This window comes from Phaenicophaeus curvirostris (assembly GCF_032191515.1).
Source record: "Phaenicophaeus curvirostris isolate KB17595 chromosome Z unlocalized genomic scaffold, BPBGC_Pcur_1.0 scaffold_52, whole genome shotgun sequence".
NCBI classification, from domain to species: Eukaryota; Metazoa; Chordata; class Aves; order Cuculiformes; family Cuculidae; genus Phaenicophaeus; species Phaenicophaeus curvirostris.
This window is the reverse complement of record NW_027206665.1, coordinates 813,769-836,704: the sequence shown is the minus strand read 5'-3', so window position 1 is coordinate 836,704 and position 22,936 is coordinate 813,769. Positions and strand designations below refer to the sequence as shown.

General features: G+C 40.0%; 1 protein-coding gene across 3 annotated transcripts in view; it reads left to right on the top strand.

The window, feature by feature from the left end:
* Nucleotides 1-6,210, top strand: part of LOC138733857 (polycomb group RING finger protein 3-like) — a 121,608-nt gene extending 115,398 nt beyond the window's left edge. For all 3 annotated transcript variants that reach the window (XM_069881361.1, XM_069881360.1, XM_069881363.1), the window contains exon 11: nt 4,831-6,210. In XM_069881361.1, coding sequence (XP_069737462.1) covers nt 4,831-4,878 — 48 coding nt within the window. In that variant the 3' untranslated portion in view covers nt 4,879-6,210. The remainder of the gene's footprint in view (nt 1-4,830) is intronic.
* Nucleotides 6,211-22,936: the final 16,726 nt, after the last annotated feature.

Sequence of the window (22,936 nt, the reverse complement as noted above, 5' to 3'; positions counted from 1 at the left end):
TGTAGTCTTCTTGGACTTCAGTAAAGCCTTTGACACAGTTTCTCATAGCATTCTGCTTAGGAAACTGTCAGCCTCTGGCCTGGACAGGCGCACACTCTACTGGGTGGAAAACTGGTTGGATGGCCGGGCCCAGAGAGTGGTGGTAAATGGTGTGAAATCCAGCTGGAGGCCAGTGACAAGTGGGGTTCCCCAGGGCTCAGTGCTGGGTCTAGTCCAGTTCAATATCTTTATCAACAACTTAGATGAGAGGGTCACATGCACCCTTAGTGAGTTTGCAGATGACACTAAGCTGGGTGGAAGTGTTGATCTGCTGGAAGGTAGGGAGGCTCTACAGAGGGATCTGAATAGACTGGATTGATGGGCTGAGGCCAATGGCATGAGATTTAACAAGGCCAAGTGCAGAGTCCTGCACTTGGGTCACAACAACCCTGTGCAGTGCTACAGGCTTGGTGAAGAGTGGCTGGAAAGCTGCCTGGCAGAGAGGGACCTGGGGGTGTTGATTGACAGCCAACCGAACATGAGCCAGCAGTGTGCCCAGGTGGTCAAGAAAGCCAATAGCATCTTGGCTTGTATCAGAAACAGCGTGGCCAGCAGGACCAGGAAAGTGATTCTGCCCTTGTACCCTGCACTGGTGAGGCTGCACCTCAAATACTGTGTTCAGTTCTGGACCCCTCATTACAAGAAAGACATTGAAGTCCTGGAGCATGTCCAGAGAAGAGCGATAAAGTTGGTGAAGGGGCTGGAGAACAAGTCTTATGAGGACTGTCTTATGAGGATCAGCTGAGGGAGCTGGGGTTATTTAGCCTGGAGAAGAGGAGGCTGAGGGGAGACCTTATTGCTCTCTACAACTACCTAAAAGGAGGTTGCAGAGAGGTGGGTGCTGGCCTCTTCTCCCAAGTGATATGTGATAGGACAAGAGAGAATTGCCTTAAGCTGTGCCAGGGAAAGTTTATATTGGACATTAGGAAAAATTTCTTCACAGAAAGGGTTATCAAGAATAGGCTGCCCAGGGAGGTGGTTGAGTCACCATCCCTGGAGGTGTTTAAAAGGTGATTAGATGAGGTGATTAGGTGACATTATCCAGTCAATTCCTAAAATAAGGGGTTCTTTGCTGTTATTTGCAACCTCATACTTGATATCAACATCTAACTGCCCTATTATTAGATTCATAATATAATATTTAGGGCTTTTTCCTTCCTTCCTGTTGAAAGAGCCTTCCTTCATATTTTCTTGTTGAACAAAGTTCAGAAAAGTTTTAGACAAGCTGATTCGTGCTCCTGTGTCCAGGAAAGTTTTCCTGTGTCAGAAAAGTTTCCTGTGTCAGAAAAGTTTTAGACAAGCTGATTCGTACTCCTGTGTCCAGGAAAATACTGTATTTTTTTTTCCTCTACTTCATACAAAATATTTGGGTTCCCCCTCTAGGATCCCAATGTATTCAGCACACAGGCATCAATTTGTATGGGTAATCCTGGGCTCAAAGCAGACTTCCCTATTATTGGTTTTCATCAACTGGGGGTAGGGCAGCATAGCTTGAACACTGAGTTATACTGCTGCTACTGCTCTTATTTTCAGCTGTTGTATCACTCTTTTTTCTTCCTAATGCATTTTGACATATTTTCTCCTGAATTCTTTAACACTTTCCACAGCCTTACACAGTTTTGGTCCATTTCTTCTGATTTACTAACTTTATTGTCACTATTTCCTGCACCTATTTCTCTTATCCTTATTTCCTCTGCAACGTCTTTTCTATTGCCCATCTTCACAGTTACTACAAGTCCCTGGGATTTTTTGATCCATGTAAGAAATTTTTCCCCTTTTTTCCTGAACCTAGTTCCCAATATCTCATGACACACTGTGTGATTCCAGGTAGGTTCCCCTGCATTTTGCTGCATGGACAGTTGTTGTGAGTAGTGGGAGTGCATTTGGGCAGCTAGTTCTCATAATTCATCCACCATTCAAGGAACCTGATTAATCCTTATTTCTGCCAGGGGAGCTGGAACTACTTCTACCCCATCAGGAAAGGGTGGTCAATAGACAACAAATATCATGCCCTGCCAATGTTTGAGAAACTCCACATTTGTTCCTAAAACATTCTCCATCTTCTGGCTTAGTGCAGCTAACAAAAACATCCAACAGATGCAACAATTTGCACAGTGGTTTCTGGGCTCTGCTTTTAGATCATATAGATTTTCTGGGTACAGGAACAACTTCTGAGATCATCAGGGAACTCCTAGGAACCCCTATGAGGAACTTCAGGGTGCCTGATGTTGCTGGGAAAAGATAGCCACAGGAGGATGTGATTCTAGCAAGTTCTAGCAGCAGCTAATGAGCTCTGTCAGGTGTTTTTGATCAAAGGGTGCTTTGAGCTGACTTCTGATTAGGAATCACACTTTTAGTAGGTGGTAGGGAAAGGCCTATATAACTGCTGGGCTTAGTACTAATAGAAGTAGTGAGCTGGTGTTATATTTGTTACGGTAGAATGTGTAGGAATTTGCTAGAAACTATGCAGAAGGTGGTTCATGTGTGCTCAGCAACAGTAATGATGTGCTTTGGGGCGTGGTCCCCAGCACTAACTGGAGCAACTATGTCTGGAATATCAGAGGTCTTGATTCAGACTGAGCTCCAGCAGATGTATCTCGATGGGCCTTTGGCTGCATGGAATGCCTGGGGTATTTTGCTAAGGCTGAAGTAGGGGGAGATGATGGCTTTGTCTGTAGAAGATGTGTGTTGGTGGAGAATCTCTGTTGTGAAGTAAAGGTGCTGCAGAGAGAAGGTCAGCAGACTGCATGGCATCAAAGTTCATGTAAAGGAGATTGATAGGATTTTCTCTAAGACCCTAGAGATACAAGAGTTTGAATCTGCAGCTGTGATGATGGAGGGGGGACCCAGGGTCTGTGTTGAAAGAGAGGAACAAGGTAAATGGCAGGATCACATCCCTGGAGTTCAGGAGAGCAGGCTTTGGTCTATCCAGGGACTTGCTTGGAAGAATTCTGTTTATTGTGGTTAAACCCCAGTAGGCAGCTAGGCACCACACGGACACTTGCTCACTCCCTCCCAGCGGAATGGGGGAGAGAATTGGAAAGGTAAAAGTAAGAAAAGATGTGGGTTGAGATAAAGACAATTTAATGGGTAAAGCAAGGCTGTGTGTGCAAGCAGAGCAAAATAAGGAATTCATTCACTACTTTCTGTAGGCAGGCAGCTGTTTAGCCATTTCTGGGAAAGCAGGGCTTTCTCATGCATAATGGTCAAAACATCCCCCCACTCCTCTTTCTTTCCCACAGCTTTTATTGAGTCCCATCCCAACTTGTTGTGCAACCCCAGCCTACTTCCTGATGGGACAGTGTGAGAAACAGAAGGCCTCGATGTTATGCAAGCGCTGTTCAGCAATAGCTAAAACATGGCAGAAAAGGACCTGGGGGTCTTGGTGGATGCCAGGTTGAACAGTCAGCAATGTGCCCTGGCAGCAAAGAAGGCTAATGGTGTCCTGGGATGCATGAGGCAAAGCATTGGTGGCAGGTCAAGGGAGGCGATCCTTCCCATCTACTCAGCACTGTTGAGGCCATACCTGGAGTCCTGTGTCCAGTTCTGGGTTCCTCAGTGCAAGAGAGACATGAACATAATGGAGAGCATCCAATGAAAGGCCACAAAGATGATTAAGGGACTGGAACATCTCTCCTATGAGGAGAGGCTGAGAGAGCTGGGACTGTTTAGACTGGAGAAGAGAAGGGGGGTGTGTGTGTGTTTATGTGTGTCATCAATGTATGTAAATACCTGAAGGGAGGGTGCAAAGAGGACAGAGCCAGGCTCTTTTCATTGATGCCTAGCGACAGGACAAGAGGCAAGGGGCACAAGCTAAAACATGGGAGGTTCTGTCTGAACACTAGGAAACACTTTTTCACTGGGTTGCCCAGGGAGATTGTAGAGTCTCTCTCCTTGGAGATATTCAAAAGCCAACTGGACATGGTCCTGGGCAACTGGCTCTAGGTGACTGTGCTTGAGCAGGGGGGTTGGACCAGATGACCTCCAGAAGTCACTTCCAACCTCAATAGTCTTGTGATTCTTAGCATGTACTTTTCTTCTCTTTGGCCTACTCTTTTCAGGTAACTGTTGCTCCATCCATGTACGTAAGTACTTAAAGTACTTTAACAGGCTGCCCAGGGAGGTGGTTGAGTCACCTTCCCTGGAGGTGTTTAAGGCACGGGTGGATGAGGTGCTGAGGGATATGGTTTAGTGTTTGATAGGAATGGTTGGACTCGATGATCCGGTGGGTCTCTTCCAACCTGGTTATTCTGTGATTCTGTAAAGAGCCAACATACACTCATGCAGAAGAGGCTTTTGTGATCGTTCTTTATGTTATGTAAGCTTGAACTGTAGAACTCTATACAGCAGGATGTTGTAGATGTTAAAGGTTTACATAGCTTTAAAAAAGCAATGGGTAAATTCATAGAAGAATTATTGGGTGAGGACTATTAAAATAAGGCTTAGGAAATTACTGATTTCTTTGAGACTGGGGAGCATTCTGGAGATTACTGCTATTTGCTTTCCCTGTTCTTATGCCCTTTCCCAAGGGTCTGCAATTGGCTCCTGCTGGGAACAGGTTCTATTCTAGATGGCTAGTGTTAGTTAGCTACTCTTAGGATGATCGATTACTGAGACAGAAGTAGGATTCTTTGGGGAGGTGTCTCCATAGGTGGGGTATCTTGGTGAAATTCTGGAATATGGCTACTCCAATAGTCTATATAAATTTTAATTTATGAAAAAAAAATTTATAAAGCATATGAATTAATCTTGATTTTGCCCCTTAACCTGTCTGATGATTCTGTCTTGCAGAAAGCACCTCTACTGCTACATTACAGACCCAAAATGGACTTGCTGTAGGAGAACCTTATTGTCCTTCTGGACAGTTTTTTTTTGCAGAGACTATCATCTGGCACCTTAGTGCAGCACTTAACTCCTACGTGACATAAACCAGCAGAATCATTTTGGAAGACTGTAGTGCTTGTATAGCAGACTGTCCTGAATATTTCTAAGGATGTGCTGCATGGATTTTTGGACAAAAAAAATTATATATTTATTTTTGTACAAATGAAATAAATCACAATTCAAAAGGATTCTACCAGCACTGATTTTACAGGTAGTGAAAACAGTTCACAGTTCCATGGAGCTCAGCCTGATTAATTGATTTGTAGTTACACAAAAATAAGTGAAAATGGTGCTTTTAAAATCAATTTACTACGTTTAGTTATTTTTTTTGTCTTTAAACTTTGCGACTTGTTTCAGTATGTTTTTCCAAAGTGTTCTTGTTTTCCGTAGCATGCTCAATCGTCAGCTTTAATCAAGCGGTTCTATAGAGCACTGAACATACCTAATGTTATAGTGACTGGTGATATTTATTATGCTGCTTTAAAAACTTACTAGAAGTCTGGAGATCCAATTACTTCATTAGTTTTGCACAATGTTTGTTCTTTATTTTGTATTTCAGTAATGTCTTAATATCCCCCCTTTGCATGTTGATTTGAAATTAGTTCACTTGTTTTTAAAAATATGCCTTAATATTTTGCCATGGCATAAATTGCATCCAATCATAACAAATGCTCATAAGTGCTGAACTTGCAAAACTGTTTTAAAGCAAATATGTCATATAATTTGGGCTTGCAAAAGTAAAATCTTACTTTATGGAGTATTTACTATTTCTTTAGCTTTTAAAACTATGGCTGTTGGGCACCTTGTGTTGATGTTGCACAAGTTTCCATTTCACTAGCTAAAAATTCTTCAGTTAACTGCAAACCAATTCTGTGTTTCTTTTACTGTTTTCTATATGAAACCATAGCTATTAATAGCTCAATTACTATTTATCTTTGAGGTCAGATTAGATTACGGGCGCACTGGCACTGTCTGACCTGAGAGATGCAAAATACCATATACGTATGTGTGTGTATAGACATGCGTGCACCTTAGAGAATCCACCTTCAGTAGTGCTTTGCAGTGTTGACTACACTGATTGAAAGGCTTTTAAAAATAGTCAGCTTCATAAAAGTATGGTAGTAGTTGAAAGTGACTTCTGCAAGCTGTACACTGCATGGTATTTTATATAGCACGGATGTGAGTGTGTCTGACACGGGGTCTTGAGTAACTGAAAAGAAGATAAGCAGTACTATTGGCAGTCTCCAGCTGCCAATAATTAACTCTGAATTTTCCTGCCAGCTGAAAATGGCAGTTATCAAACACTTTATTCTTTCATAAAATGTCAATGGCTAGGAAAATCAGCATGCCTGTTAGCGCTGTCCTGCTTCATCCAGCTATGCTCCCCTACTTTGCAAGAAGTCATTGCTTAATGTTGCTTGATAATAGGAGGTTGATTCCATAAGAGGCTTATTCGAGTATTCTAAATCCTACTGTCTCTTCTTGAGTATTCCAAAACCCACATTGCTCTGCACATCTCCCATGCTTTTCTTAATTGAACTTTTCAGTTCTTCTTTTCCTAGTTCTGCTGTTGCCAGAGGGAATCTTTAAGTTCACTTTTTTGGAAATGGGGCTCTTGTTTTAATTTATGGCCCTAAATGGTGAACAGTGAAAAAACTGAAAGAAATGCAAAGAGATAGTCTACTGAGCTATGGGGATGGTCAAGAGAGCCACAGTAAGGCCAGTGGAGTACTGCCATCTCTGCAAATGATGATACAAGACGATTACATTTGAAAACCTGGGTTAGTCAGGACTTCTTTATGTCAGGGCTTAGAGAATGTGCATGTAGTGGAATTAGAAGTTTGCTCTGTTTTTGCTGTACTATTTCTGGACTCAGTTAACCATGATTTGGCTTTTGTCTGTGTTTAGTATTAATAGAAGTGACAGAAGAGGACAGGTGAGATCTAATTAGTCTCTGGTTCTGGTAGTTTTTCACAGAATAGTGAATGCAGGTGATATGGATGTGTACATAAGTTAACATAATAGGCCTTTCTGGAGCTCTTAATGTGGCTATCATCATATACTTCCCAGTGTAAATCAGGGGCTGGTTCCAGTTAGTAAGGCCTCCAGAGAGTGCAGATATGGTTATAAATACTCATCCTCCATGCACTCCTAATGTACCTGACATAGACATGGAGCTCAAGCCTGTAGACCATTTAAATGCCTAATTCATTGTTCAGCTGCAGTCTAAGGGTTTAATAAATATATTTGTGATTGGTCTACCTCAGTATATGTATACTATGGAAGCTAATTGCTAGATCAGATGTTGATGCAGTGCTGTTGAAGTTTATTGGAATTTTAGTGTTTCCCTGTGTAGCTCTACAACCGAAAGAGGTTAGCAGTTACAAACATGTAAATTCAGAAAGGTCTCTACCATTCAGTTCTAAATCTTGCTCTAACAGTCTGTAGTATAGAATATGTTTTCAAGCTTGTAGCTACCTTTGGAATCACTCAGATTTGTTAGGTGCTTTATCAATATATTTAAATGTGTTTATATAGGTACCCATCTGTAGCCAGTTTTAACACCTATAGCTGATGATTGCTCATAATTGTAACTGCTTTTGTAATATGTAAACCTGATGAAACCTCAGCAGTGCTTTTAAAAACAAAACAACACTCCCCTAGCCACAACCCTATTGTTCACATAATGTCACAATAGATATCTTCATTACAAAAACTGTTTCCCATAGGGAGGGATGGGATGGTGTCTGCAGTATTTGTTTGATTTCTGGCTTTATAGAAAGACTAGACTACAACTAAATTCAAGTCAGAGGCAAGCCTTGGGGTCAAAGTTCTGTTTTACTTCTTTGAAGGTTAACAAACAATTGATTTAATGTCAAGATTATATCAGCTAGACCAATGCTGACTTCTCTCTCTCTTTTTTAGCTTTTAAATCTGAAAGTTTGGCTCAGTATAGATATTTCTTGAATCCTGATGAGGTCATGAGATTAATTTATTTTGATCTTAATGAAGATAGCATTACTGTGAAGTAATTTTTACAGCCACTTACACTGATAAATAATTGCAGTAAATAGGTAGCTTGTAGTGTTATCTTCAGCAACAATGAGAATAAATTATCCTAGGCTTAGAATCTCACTAGATATAGTTTTCATTAAGAAAGCTAATTCACAGAAAATATATAATATTGAATTTAAATAAGAATTGGGAGCTTAGAAAAATTAACTTTATAAACATTATTTATTATATTAAGCATTCTGTTTTATCATTAGAGTATTTTTTTGTTTCAAGGATACAGCTTTATTTGCAGGCATATAAAACTAAAAAGTTTTTACAGCTTCTTCCCATTATATTAGGTTTGAATGGCTTTTATTTATGTCTTTGGTACGTATGGCTAAAGAGCTTTGCTTATTCTTTTATGCAATGGGTCAGAAACATGCATTTATAAGGCATATGTTTAAACTATAAATGTAGCATCTACTTCTAAACTGAAAAGCAAAGTAGATGGGGATTTTCATATATGCATTCAGTGGTTTTTTGCTTGGGATTTTCATTTGTGGTTTGTTGGGGGTTTTTTTATGTTTTTCTAAGAATGAAGTTTGGAGTTTTATGGGCTTCCAAAATCTTTAAGTGCAAGAACTACCCATAAGCAATATTTTAAAATGGATGATCTAGCAAGAAACTTCAGTATGAATTGTGGATGTAATATGCAAAAGATGCAGCCTATCCAAGCTTGGGTTTTGCCATTGTTGTCTGGTATCTTTGCCTGTCATCTAACCTGAGAATATTTATTTTTATTGGTTGTGCAATAATACATACACAACACTATCACCTCTGAGAATGTGGGACTGCAAAACTGAGACTACATTTATGATGATACTATTTTTTTTCAATAGACTATGAGCCTTTGAAAGTTTATCTGGCTCTATTGTTGTTAGAACAGCAAAATTAGTCTTGGGAGATTCACTTTATTCCTACTGGATGGCAAATGGAACTATACAGCTAGCCTATTTTTCAATTATATGAATCTTACCACTGAGTTAAGTATAATTGGAAAGAGACAACTAGTCTGTACAATAACACATTAATCTTAATAAATGCATTTTCTCAGCAGTACTTAAGAAATGTATTTAGTACATAAGGCTGAATTTTACAGAAAAATCTAGTTTCCATATTTCCTCAGGTAATTGATTCAGTTCGGACATTTCACCAGAGATGTTAATATAATCTATGCTTCAGTTTTTCTGCCTGAAGTTAATAACAAGAAAAAATGTCATGCATACTAGAATCTTTGCATAAGACCCAGTTACCTATGATTAAGAAGTATTAACTTCTGTCCCTTTTAAAGATGCAGAGAGTATTAAGGTGCATAACATCAGCATGGAAAAACTCTTTAATGTCTGCTTTCATCAAAATCTATAATCATGTACAGGCACTGTTGGGAAGCCAACAGTCATATATTTACAATGGAATCTGATATGCCTATACATAAATTTAAAACTCTGTTCTTGTTTGAGGCACTTGGGTGGATCCTCAAGGTTTCTTGGAAACCTTTTAAGGCAATCATGATCTGCTGAGGTCAGATTGCAAGATAAGGGCTAAAAGGCCAGTTCTGCAAACTCTTACATTGGTAACTTTATAACTAACCTAGATGGTTCCACTGAAAGAAGTGGAATCATTCATGTGGACAAAATTGCTTAGATGTGTCTGCAAGATAAGAGTCCTAATTTTTGAAGGACGTACTGATATTTCTGTATCTTTTAACTTAAAAAGCATTGGTTTAATAAAGTTTTTATCCAAGTAATTTCATTGGACAATAGTGGTTTATTCTTTTTCTGCAACAACATTAAATTAAGGTTAAAGAACAATAAACCAGTACAGTCACTAAGTCTTTATCCTCGATATGTGGCATAATAAAGATACTGAAACCATCCCAGTGTAAAATCACATTTTTGTCTTGGTTTCACTTGAGAGATTACTTTTTTATACTGTTTCCTGTGTGATTTTTGTACTACTGGTGGCTAGTTTTGGTCTGAAGAAGCCTTCTGGGATTATTGCTTCATGTTTTGATTTTATGATAGTGATGCTTGTATCCAGTGTTTTGCTAAATAATATTATATGCTTGTTAATAAAAGTAAAAAAGCTAACTGAAATTCTGCTGGTGGTAGTTGTTCCGTTCCACCACCACCCCCACTACATTATGCAAGCTAGACCTTTATGTTCTTAAACAAACACAGCGTGAATTAAACAAGAATGACATACATAGTTCTGTTATCAATCTTTATTCCAATCTTACACAGTTTATATGTTGTCATTGTTTTGCAGAATCAAACTCTATAACTCAATTAAGGGTTATAAAGTAGGTATGTGTTTATTCGCTAGCAGGTGTGAGGGGGTCATCCACCTAACTCGCACACCATATGGTCTAACAAGCAGATAGTTATAGTGTAAAGACATGCCTATTCATAAATGCCTACTACATATTTACGATCTTTCCCTGCTTCCTATTATAATAAGTTCTAGAAAGATCTCTTCAGGCTTGCACCTGTGCAATGCCTCCCTGTGGTCGTGGGCTGGGGTCTCAGGGATTTAAGTAACTCTTCTTCCTCTGGGTGAACTTTTTCTGACCTTAATCTGTGAGCAGGTGCAGTCCCTTTCTGGTTATACTTCAAACCACAAAGCAGGGTAAAGCCAGTTTTCTGCTTAATGCTGCTGATGTTCACATTCCAGCTCCTTCTTATCAGCAGATGTTTGCATACCAGCTTCTTCTTATCAGCACCCAGTGTTTTCAAGGCCTTTGCTAATGGTGTGGATCGTATAATGAACTAAGCTTCTTCCCCTATATTTTATATGTTTGTTTATCAACCTTAAGGGGAATGCAGCCCAAACTTTGAAAAAAACAGTCCTTTTCTGCTGGTGCCACAGTGTGGATTCTATGCTTCCTTATCTTATCTTGTGGGATGCCTGTTCCTTGTACAATGGGTCCCCCTTTAGAAAAACACCTCTTAAGGCACATACAGCTATAGGATAGCATAGACAATTGCTATTGATCAATACACAAGCTTAAACATTTGCCAACTATCAGTTTCCCCTTTTCTTTTATTTAGCAAATTCTTTTGCTTTTTATGAGATACCATTTGAGACCTTCTGAAAGTATTTTCCTGTCTCTGGTATTGGATTTAATTTGATTTCCATGCATTATAATGATTGATACTTTTCCTACTGATAAGCGGCAAATGTTTAAGCTTGTGTATTAGAAAATAGCAACTGTCTAAGTTAGTATGTCTTATAGTGGTATGTGTCTTGAGGAATGTTCTTTTGGGGTTTTTTTGCCCCCCAAGCAAGGGGGCTTGGAAACTCCGTCCTTTGAATCACTACAATACCAAGAAGCGCACTGGATTAACAGACAAGTAAAAATTATAAAAACTATTAATAATAATAAAGCTATAAATTGTTTTAGCCACGCAAAATTGGTTAACCAAGAGTTTAGTTTTTCCCATAGTTCTTTGAAACACCAAAAAGTATTATCTAGTGTTACTTTATACAATAATTTTGTCTGACACCAGATTGTCTCCAAATCTTTGGATATTCTGTTACTTTGGTCTCTATAGGTGCAACAGCTGCTGTTTATCACCATACATACTCCTCCCTCTTTAGCATGTAAGAAGTCTAGAGCGAGTCTGTTTTGTATTTCTATTTGTCTTAATTTTCCTGTTTCTTGTTGTAAAGCTTGAATTGCATCTGCTGTGGCGTTTAATGCCATTTCTATTGAAGCAGATATGTTTACTAGGGCCTTTTCTATTTCACTTACTCCTAGTTGAGGAAAAAAACATGTTACAAAGCCGTGAAATGCAGTGGGTCATTCAATAATAGGATTAGCGCCTACAACATCAAGTCGATTAGGCATTTATGAACTGCAGCTTTCTCCCTGTACCCATGCAGTAATGTTGCTAGTTATTTTCCCTGGATTATCAAGATCCAAACTGCAGCCTGTTCCAGTAACATTCCTAAATCCTACATTTTCCCCTCTATTGTTTTGTTCTACAAAAGGAGTCTGTTTGGGATTTAATATTATCAAATCAACTCTTGTCCCTTTTCTAGACACTATTTATTTCCCAAATTTACATTGCTTGTTCCCTATTGGGGTCAACCACACCTCTGGACACCATGTCCAATTTGAAGATGCCATTCCAAACACAGGAATTTTTGTATTTCTTCGAGGGAGTTCTATACATATCCAACATTAAGATAAGTCAGCAATGGTAACCAGTTGTTGAGTTATATTAAGATATACGTTTTCTCTCCAAGCAAAAACACTTATAATATTGAAAACAGTCATATAAAATATAAACATTATTAGGTTCACTTTAAACACAGCTTTAGTGGTCCTTTAGTGGTACTTACACTTTCCAATGTAAAGGTCTTTTCCATTTTTCTGCCAGTGGCTCACCTTAAAAATTTTTAACATATACCCCATCTCCAGGTTTAAAGGAATGGATGAGATAATCCAAGCCTCTTGCCCTGGTACCCAAAATATAGTTGTCTATTTGTTTCAGCTGTTTTTCTAATGCCATTATATATTGTTTTATCAGCAACAATCAGATGATTCATTTTCTCCACCTGGCCACTAGCCTGTGGTCAGTATGGAGTGTGTATTTGCCAACCAATCCCTAATGCTCCACTAACCTGTTGTACTAATTGTGCACAAAAATGAGTGCCTCTATCTGACAAAATAATCATGGGTACCCCGAAACTGGGTATTTCATTAAACAAAACCTTTGTCACTTCCCCTGCCTTATTTGTCCTGTAAGGAAAGGCCTCTGGCCGTCCAGAAAAAGTGTCTGTGAATACTAACAAGTATCAGTACCTCCCTTTTCTTGGGAGTTCAGAAAAGTAAATTTGCCAACACTTTCTGGGCACATTTCCTTTCCTAATTATTCCTAATTGTATTCGATTAAACATATTTCACACTGTTGAGTCACTTGCTGAACCATGGTATACAAAATCCTATCCATTTCTGAATTAGGAATTTATATAAAGGGTCTGGTTCTCAATGGGTTTTATCATGTTGCAAGTTCCTAGAGCGAGCTGGCAGGTATAATAGTTCTGCCGTCTTTTAGTTGTGCCCACCCCTGGGAAGGGACCTGTCCTCCAAGTTCTTATATTAATTCCCAATTGGAGTTGGAGTATCTAATATCTTCCTTATTTTCTAAGTTTTCATCTCTGTTATCTAGGATTAGAACTGAAATTTGTCCTTCTTGCATTCTTTCTGCCACCCATTTAGCCTCATAATCAGCCAATCTATTACCTGTTTCCTGGTCAGTGTTATCTCTCAGGTGCCCTCAACGGTGCATGATGGCGACTTTGGTTGGTAATTGTACTGCCTCCAACAGGCAAAGTGTTTCTTCAGTATGTTTAATCTGTTTTCCTTGTGCTGTCAATAGCCCTCGATCTTTTCCAAATCACTCCGGGAGCATGAATGACTCCAAAGGCATATTTAGAATCTGTCCATATATATTTTTTTTTTCACCAGTTCTAAGGCTCTGGTCAAGGCAATGATTTCAGCCTTTTGAGTCGAAGTCCCAGCAGGTAATGGTTGGGATTCAATTACCTTGTCACTAGTAGTTACTGCATAACCAGCTTTCCTGGTACCTTGCCGGATAAGGCTAGGTATTTGAAAATCAGGAATCTTGTGCATCCTCCAGAGGTTCTTCCTTCAGATCTGGTCTGCTGGAATACACAGCTTCTATGTTTCAAGACAGTCATGTGTTGGTGGTTTGGTTGTTGTTCCACTGAGAAAAGAAGCTGGGTTCACAATGTCAGTTACTTCAATTTCGATATCATCTGACTTGACCAGGATGGCTTGGTATTTTAGAAATCCAGATGCGGCATCTTCTGGTCCAAAGTGCCTTTTCAAGTATCTCAAATGTATTTTAACTCCCTTAGACCATGCCAGTTGGAGAGGGTTGGTTTTAAAAGTTCAGATAATGGCTTTACTATCACTCCATAATTATAAATACATAAGCTGCACCAACCTGTCATTCCCAAGAAGGTTCTGAGTTCTTTTACTGTCTGTGGGAGTGGAGTCTGACGAATGGCTTCCTTTCATTCAGTTCCCAGTTCTCGTTGTTCCCTGGACAGTCCATATCCCAAGTTTATCACTCGTTCTTGCACCATTTGGGCTTTCTGTTGAGAGACTCTATATCCATTTAGTCCAAGAAAATTAAACAAACTCACAGTCTCCTTAATGCCCTCAGGTCTTGTTTCAGTTGTTATTAACAAATCATCCACATTTTCTTTACCCGGGGTCTTCAAGGCCTTTACTAGCAAACAGTGCGAATTCCAGTGAGCTAAGCCCTCTAAGTTTTTCTAACTTCTCCCCTATATCATATGCCCGCACATCAATTCCCCCCTGTCTTTTAAACTCTGGCAAATTCGTTTGCCTCATACATGATCCATCTTTTGAAGGGGAACTGGATAGTATTTTGCTTGAAAATTACTTTTCAACGCATTTTCATGGGCATTAGACATAGAAGTCTAAATTGTTAGTCGTTGTAGCATTCTCCAATTCCAAACAAACAACACAGTAGAGAAAACAAAGCTAACTAAAACTAACATCAAAAGGATAATAATGGGGTGACAAAGCTTATTTAGAATGCCAGTCACAGTAGGGGACCATCCAAATAGCATGTCCCACCAATGATGGTTCACATCTTCTCTTACCCTGTTCAGGACCCTGTTCATTTCCTCCATGTCATGGTGGGCTGTTATCAGGGTCTTTCTCCCACTTTCTTGGACCTCGTCCAAAATTTTGATCAAATCCTGATGTTTCATTAATTGTTTTACCAATGCAAGATTCATTCCAACAGGTACAGGCGATAATTTATGATACATAGTGTAACTAGACTTTATCAACTGGTGGGATACGACTGGTGCTAAGTAAGAAAAGTCACACCCAACAATCTTAACAAAATTACAAATGCAAAAATTAGAATGATTCCTGCTATCTATAATTGTCTCGTCTATTACTAGAGAAATACAAGCAGTTCTTAAACATACACAACCTTGTTCAATATATACAAGTACAGTCTACTGATAAGTGTCTGGATGGATCTCAAAGTGACAGATGGGTCACTGGAACCCCAAAACGGTGTATTATCTCTTGTATTAACGTTCTGGTTACCTCTCGAGCCTTGGCTGTTCTGGTAGGGAATGCCTCTGGCCAACCTGAAAAGGTATTGGTTAGTACTCACAAATATCAATACCCGCCTTTTCTTGGAAGTTCTAAAATAATCAATTTGCCATTGTCATCCAGGCCCATTACCTTACCCGATTTGGCCCATTTCCAGCATGGGGGTATTTTTGGGATTAGTCTGGAGGCAAATATCACACTGCTGAGTCACTTGTCTCACAGTAATGTATACATTTCTAGCTACAATTTCTCTAATTAGGCATTTCTACAGGGCCTCTGCTCCCCAATGCCTTTTTCTATGCTTCTCTCTTACTAAAAAACATATGATTAATTTACCTTGTGTGGTGAGAACCCATCCCTCCTCATTATATGACCCTTCCAAATCTGCAGTGAGCTTTTGATCTTCTTTGGTATATTGGGGCTCTCCTTCCAGGGAGATTCGCCCATCGGGAGTCAAAGCCCCTTCTGTTTTTACCTCTCCTTTGGCTGCCTGTTTTGCCTCTGTCCACCAGCTCATTTCCTCTTCCAAGTTCTGAATTCACTTTCTGGTGTGCTTTAATATAGAATCATAGAATAACCAGGTTGGAAGAGACCCACTGGATCATCGAGTCCAACCATTCCTATCAAACACTAAACCATGCCCCTGCTTCCAATAGTTTCAGGATCTCCATGTTTGATGTGTTTACCCTGTGAGTTCAATAACTCTTTTTCCTTCCAGATTGCTCCATGCACATGTACAACTCTTAATGCATACCTCACATCTGTATAGATATTTCCAGCTTTGCCTTTAGCCAATTCCAAGGCATGAGTCATAGCAATTATCTCTGCCTTTTGTGCAGAGGTATTAATGGGTAAAGGTCCTAACTCTGTTATGCCTCGACTGATGATAATCGCATATCCAGCATGTCTTTTACTGCTTAGGACATAACTGCTTCCATCCATGAACCAACCTTCAACACTTTCCATAGGACTACGCTTCAAGTCCAGACAACTCGAGTATGTTGCCTCAATAGTTTCCAGACAGTCATGATGTACTGGTTCCCCTGTGTTTCTGCTAAGAAAAGAGGCTGGATTGACAATGTTAGTAACTACAATTTTCTACCACTGCAGTCTGATATTTCAAGAACCTTTGTAGAGAAAGCCAGTGTCCACCTTTCACTTCCAATACAGCAGATATTTTATGGGACACCAACATAATCATTCTCTGGCCCAGGGTGAATTTTGGGGCTTCCTGGATATCTAGTATTACAGCCGTAACCACTTGCAGGCATCCAGGCCAACCTTTTGCAGTTGCGGCCGATTGCTTGGGAAAGTATGCAACTGCTCGTTGATACAGGCCCAGATCCTGTGCCAATATTAGAGGAGAAAAAAGGGTTACTCACATCTGGGAATCCCAAGGCTGGAGCCAACATCAGGGCCTTTTCCAGTAGCTCAGAGGCCTGTATAACAAGCAGTCCATCCACTGTCAGTACCACCCAGTCATTCCCAGGAAAATTCATACCTCTCTCACTGTTTGCAGTCTCGGAGTTTGCATAGTGCCTCTTTTTGGGCTTGCCCGTAAGCACTCTGTCCAGCACTGACTTTGTAGCCCAGGTAAATCATCTCGCACTGCATTATCAGGGCCTTCTTTTTGGATACCCAATATCCCTGGAGTCCTAGGAAATTCAATAGAATTACCGTCCAGGTCATGCAAGCGTCCTTTGTCCTGGTGGCAATCAGGATATCGTCCACGTACTGTAACAGTTTTCCTTCCTCAGACAGGGCTTCTGAGGACTCAAGATCTTTTGCAAGTTGATTGCCAGATATAGTAGGGCCGTTTTGAATTCTGCGGTAATACAGTCCAAGTAAGCTGATTTCTGCATCCGATTTTGGGATTCTCCCCTTCAAATGCAAATATTTTCTGGCTGGCCTCAAGGAGAGGGAGGCAAAAGAAGGCATCCTTCAGGTCTAAAATGGTAAACTAGGTTAGTTCAGGTGTCAATACAGTCAATAGAGTATATGGATTTGCCACCACCGGATAGAGGTCTTCAGTTATTTTATTTACAGCTCATAAGTCCTGGACCACTTGGTATGATCCATGAATTTTACAGACAGGTATTGGCCGAATTTCTTCCCTGTCTTCCCTCTTTAGGGGATCTTATTTAATTCTTACCGGCTGCTGCTCTTTTTTTATTTGACCTCAACAGGTGGAGCATTCTTTGCTTTCCCAGGCACATCAGTGGCCCATACCCCAGGGTATACCTGGTTCGTAATTTCCTCGTCAACCTTTCCTCCTGTGGGCACACTAGCTAGAGATAAGCTCATTATTTGTATATATTGTTGATCATTTCCCTCCAGAGTGATTTCTCCTTTTTCAAATTTAATCACAACCCCTAATTGTTCTAATAAATCTCTCCCCAAGTGTGGCTTCGGGAAATTGGGCATGTACAGGAGTTGGTGTATACCCCATTGTTTCCCCAATTTGTATTACAGAGGTTTGCAAAAATATGCCTTTTCTCTTTGGCCAGTTGCTCCCTTTACCATGATGTAGTCATTTCCCAGGGGTATCAAAGCTTGGTTTAAAACTGAATATGTTGCCCTGACATCAATTAAAAATTCTACCTTCTCTTGCTCTTTCCCTAGTTTCATTATAACCAGAGGATCTGCTAGGGTGGATTTCCCAGATCTCCATCAATCCTCCTTCACGTGGGCCACTATCTGTCCTTTCTGATTACCCTGCTCTCTTTCATTTCTTTTTCGCCTCATCCAACAATACTTCCAGGTTCCTATCTTCTGTGGAACGCAGCTTCTGAAATTTATGCCTGATGTCCCCTGCTGAGTGACCCAAGAACAAAGAAACTAGTTGTTGTATTCCTACCTCCGACCCAGGATCCAGCGGTGTGCTGTGGTACATTGCATCCCTTAATCAATACAGGAATTCAGATGGTGACTCGGAAGGACCTTGCTTAACTGCATATGAAACAAAGAAACTTACGCTGAACAGTTTAATTTAACCATTAAGGCAGGTACACTTTATTCAGCGCTGGAGAAGACTCGGGATTTGTCCTCAGAGTGCTTCTGCCGAGCAGTGATTTCACAGAAAATTTGTACACACAATTGTTTTCAAATTCATATCTTTCCCCAAAATGACAAGTACACCTTATTCCTGGAACCTCACTGCATATCCAGGGGGAATGAAATCAAATCAGCTCAGAGTCGTTAAGGTGTGGCCATATCTGAGTGGTCAATCTCAACGACTCTGGGTGACAAAAGATAAGGGTCGTTATAGTTATCTTAGTTGTTAATCTTGTTGATGTTCCATCCCACCATTTACAAATCACCATTTCAATCCCCCCTTTTCTAGGCCTTTGCAAATTGTTTTGCAAAAGAGTCACAAGAGGTCTTATTGTTAAAAGTTCTCTTAAAATATTTTCCTGATTCTACTGTGTGTCTGATCTGATTTCTTTTCCATGTCTCATACCTTTCTACTGTTATCTGTCAACACCAAAATGCACATTGAAACACTACATGGGTTAACAAAACTGATAGTCCCAATGCTACAACACTGAGAAAAGATTGTTTCAACCAGGGCAAGTTTAGGAGCTAGGATTTTTACTAAGAAATATCTATACCCTCCACTCTTGTATGGAGTTAAGAAGGCCATACTAATTTTTTATAGAAGTTCCTACAGTCTGAGATTGATTGGTTGAATTGGAACAATTCATGCCCTCAAAATCAGAGCATCCTTTATGGTGTCTTAATAACAGATAATCTATTGCGATTTAAGGCCTCCAAGGCTCGGGGTATAATTGAGATTCCTTGCATACCTACAAATAAATCTCTTTAAATTATTATAATTCATGGGCACAGCTACTCCTGGTGTCAAAAGGAAGCCAGTTTTAGCTTTATATGACAGTTCTGACAACCACGTATAGTTTCCAAAGGTTTGAATGCTTGCGGGGATTCCCAAAATACATGGAATAAATATATGTTGTACTGAAAACACAGCATTTAAACAAAAGGTCATACTATTGTATATTATACAAGCCAGTTTTTCCAAATGTTTATAGAGGCATCCAACTTATGGGAAAATAAGGCTTCTCCTAATGGACACATTAACAATAATATTAACAATTTTCCATCTTTACAGTTCACTTTAGTTAGCCTTAATTTTTAAAGGTGTTAAGTGTTCTGTTGTCCACTGACTGGACGGTGATTTCTTCACTCAATCCAAGTTCTTTCATCTTGATTGATGTGAAGGCTGTTAGCAATACTTGGTATGGTCCATTCCACTGTTCTCCCAGTGGTTTCCCTGTAAAATCTTTAACAGAAAACTCATCCCCACGTATAAAAGGATGTACAGGCTGATCTTAAACCTCTAGGCATGCAGCTTGTTTATTTTGTTTGTTGGTTGGTTGGTGTTTTTGTTTTGCCTTTTGTTGGGTTTTTTTGTTTGTTTCTCAAGTAAGTTCAGCTGGTTTTGTTAGCTGATTAGACAAATTCTCACCTAATTCTGTGAGATCTTCTCCTGTATACTGCAATTGGTATACAGGGCTAATGCTTTCCTTGGACCTTGGGTTGGTTCAAATCCTAAGCAGGGCCAAAGGAAGTGCTTGATGCCAATATATATTGGCTTCTTGACATATTTTAGCTAATTGCTGGTTTATTAGCAACAGTCTGATGATTCATTTTCTCCACCCGGCCACTAGCCTGTGGTCAGTATGGAGAATGTAACTGCCAATCAGTTCTTAAAATTTCACTAACTTTTTTACCACTTTAGCACAAATGTGTGCCTCTACCTGATGATATTACTGCAGGCACTCCAAACGAGGCATAATTTCATTCAACAATACTCTTGTGACTTCTGCTTTATTTGTCCTGCAAGGAAAAGCTTCTGGCCAATCTGAGAAAGTATCTGTTAATGCTAATGAATATCAGTGCCCCCCCTTTTTGCAAACTGAAAAACATATCTGCACACATTACTTCACACAATTCTCCTCACACCTCAAGAACAACGTTAATTGCAACAAGGTGTTATGTCCACTTTTCCCCATAATCAAGCTTATACACCAGCCACCACTGATTACCCAAAGCTTTTATCAGGGTTTATCTGTTTGTCCACCACTCAGTGGACCACTGATCCCCTTATGATCTAAGATCTTAGTGATCTAAAATATATCCCAGCTGGCTTTTCTTTAAAGTGCAGCCACTCTGCCAGCCTCCCATCTTAGGGGTTCTGTGTTCTGGCTCGCCAACCACAAATCACTTACACTGCATAGGTGGATTTTTCCTTGTCCCAGATCTTACATTCAGGACAACTCAAATCCCCACCATATGTTAGCCACAATTTCTTGTTACACCATGTGGGAATGTATGCTGGTCTTGTTAGCAGAGTGACAAACACATAACCACACTAGGAGGTTATATGTGGTGCTTTATTTCGAGGCCCCGGGAACCAGGGGTACGCACCCAGATCTGGTTCCAAAGACCGTCACATCGCGTCCGCTTTTTATTCTCTAAAAGTTTCGCAATCTATTGTATATTCAACAGGTTACTTCATTATCTAATACATATGCATAGGTAGGTTGCTTCATTGCCTTATTGCGACATCAGTCTCTGTTGCGCCTGCGTAGCCCCCTCTGGGGGTCGTCCTGATGAAGTAAGTAGTCTTCCTCAGATGAAGTAAGTAGTCTTCCTCACATTGTCCTTTTCACTTCTTGTTCTTTTGGCAAACTCGTCAATTTTTCTTGGCTGGATCTGCTCCTATCTCCACTTGACCACTCAGGTATATCTTTCTTGCCTCCTGAAACCTATTCTTCTGTCTTTCACAAGATTTATGATGGTCTTTTGGCTGTTGCAGGTGTATGTTCTACTTGGGTAGGGTAGCTAGTACATACTTTTCCTAAGCACACCTGGATCCTATTTATGACATAAGGTCCTTTGAGCAAGTACCTTGGGGTCTGTTGCTAGGATACGTTAAGAATCAACAGAATCATGCAGTTTTTACACTCAGTCTTAGTTCTTGATTAGTCGATGATCAGTGTTTATCCTACTTTAAGTGTAACTTTCCTAACAGTCTAACGATGTGGCCTTATCAGGTTGCTAGGGAGAAATTTGGAATACATCAAGGTCGAGAAGCAGCTACAGCGTGAGAACAAGAAGGCAGTCTACGTGCAAGATTACTTGTACAAAAACTACTAAGGGAAACTTTGGGATTTAGCCAAGCATTACGTAAACATTAGACAAGATAGCAGAAAAGTACAAAAGGCTTGCTTGCTTGCTAATGAACGACTTGATTTCCAATCATATTGATTGTCTGTGATCTTGTCCAGGGTACCTGCATGGATTCAGTCTCCCACAACACCACATGCATTATGTCAGGATGCAATAAACACCCGTCAGTAATCCATATACAATCTGGACAAAATTCATCATTGTTTCTACAACAAAACAAATACAATTTTGTACAAATATCCCATTTCACTGAATGAAGGAATAAATCATGTTAAGGAAATGAATTAGCTAGTTTAGCTTGTTTACTAATTGAAACAAGGACAGTCCCAAAGCAGGAACAAAGGACAGGCCTGAAGACACAAGAAGGGGGTTGTTAGGAAAGTTACACTTAAAATATGATTAAAGTTACACTTAAAGTAAGAAGTGGCTAGGAAATTCATGGATCTGGACGTGGAGACAGAACAAGCTAAAGCCCAGTTAGCTCTGATATTCTTAGGACTGTCGCAAGATGACATTAGAAAGAAGTTGCAAAAATTAGAGGGCGCGGAGTTGCGAGACTTGGACAGATTGTTAGAAATAGCTTAGAAAGTCTATAACAATCGTGAAAGAGATAGTGCGCAAAGGCAGCAGCGGCACCTGCTGGCGGTGATGCAAGGTAGAAGTCAGAATGAATTTAGAAACCGAGGTAGAGGAAGACGAACGGTGCGCGGACGGGGAAGAGGATTTGGGCTCAATTATCCGGCCAGATTAGGGATCAACCAGTGCGCGTATTGCAAGCAGGAGGGACACTAGAAAAATGAATGTCCACAAAGAATAAGACAGACAGGGAGTTCATTTGGAAATGCAGAGGCAGCAAAAATGATGGTTCTGGGAAATTACGGAAACCAAAGCTGACTAGATCTAGATAGCAGTGAACCTCTAGTAAAAATAAGATTAGGAGGGGAAGAGGTGCAATTTTTGGTGGATACTGGTGCAACATATTCAGTTTTAAATGATTTGTATGGAAAAATAGGAAATAAAACTACTACAATAGTGGGAGCCACAGGGAAAGAGGAAATGCGACCCTTAGAATTACGATTTGGGGGAAAGGAATTAACACATGAATTCTTATATGTACCCGACTGCCCGGTTCCTCTTCTGGGACGGGACTTGTTATCTAAACTAGATGCAAAAATTAGCTTTGAAAACGGAGAATTGATTACGCAAGTCCCAGAATCGAACGTAGGAAAGATCTTAGTAGTAAAGGAAAATCCCAAACCTCAAATACCCAAGAAGGTAGAAGAGGCAGTAATCCCTACAGTTTGGGAAACAAGTATTCCGGGAAAATAAAAAACTGCTCAACTGGTAATAGTGGAGTTAAAAGAGGGAGCAAGGCCAGTACGAATAAGACAGTATCCCATAAAAATGGAAGCCCGATACGGAATAGTAGAAATCATCGAAAAATTTTTAAAATTTGTAATATTGGAGGAATGTGAGTCAGAATATAATACTCCGATCTTTCCAGTAAAGAAACCGAACGAGGAGTATAGGTTAGTACAAGATCTGAGGGCCATCAACAATATTACGAAAGATATACATCCAGTCGTAGCTAACCCATATACATTGTTGACA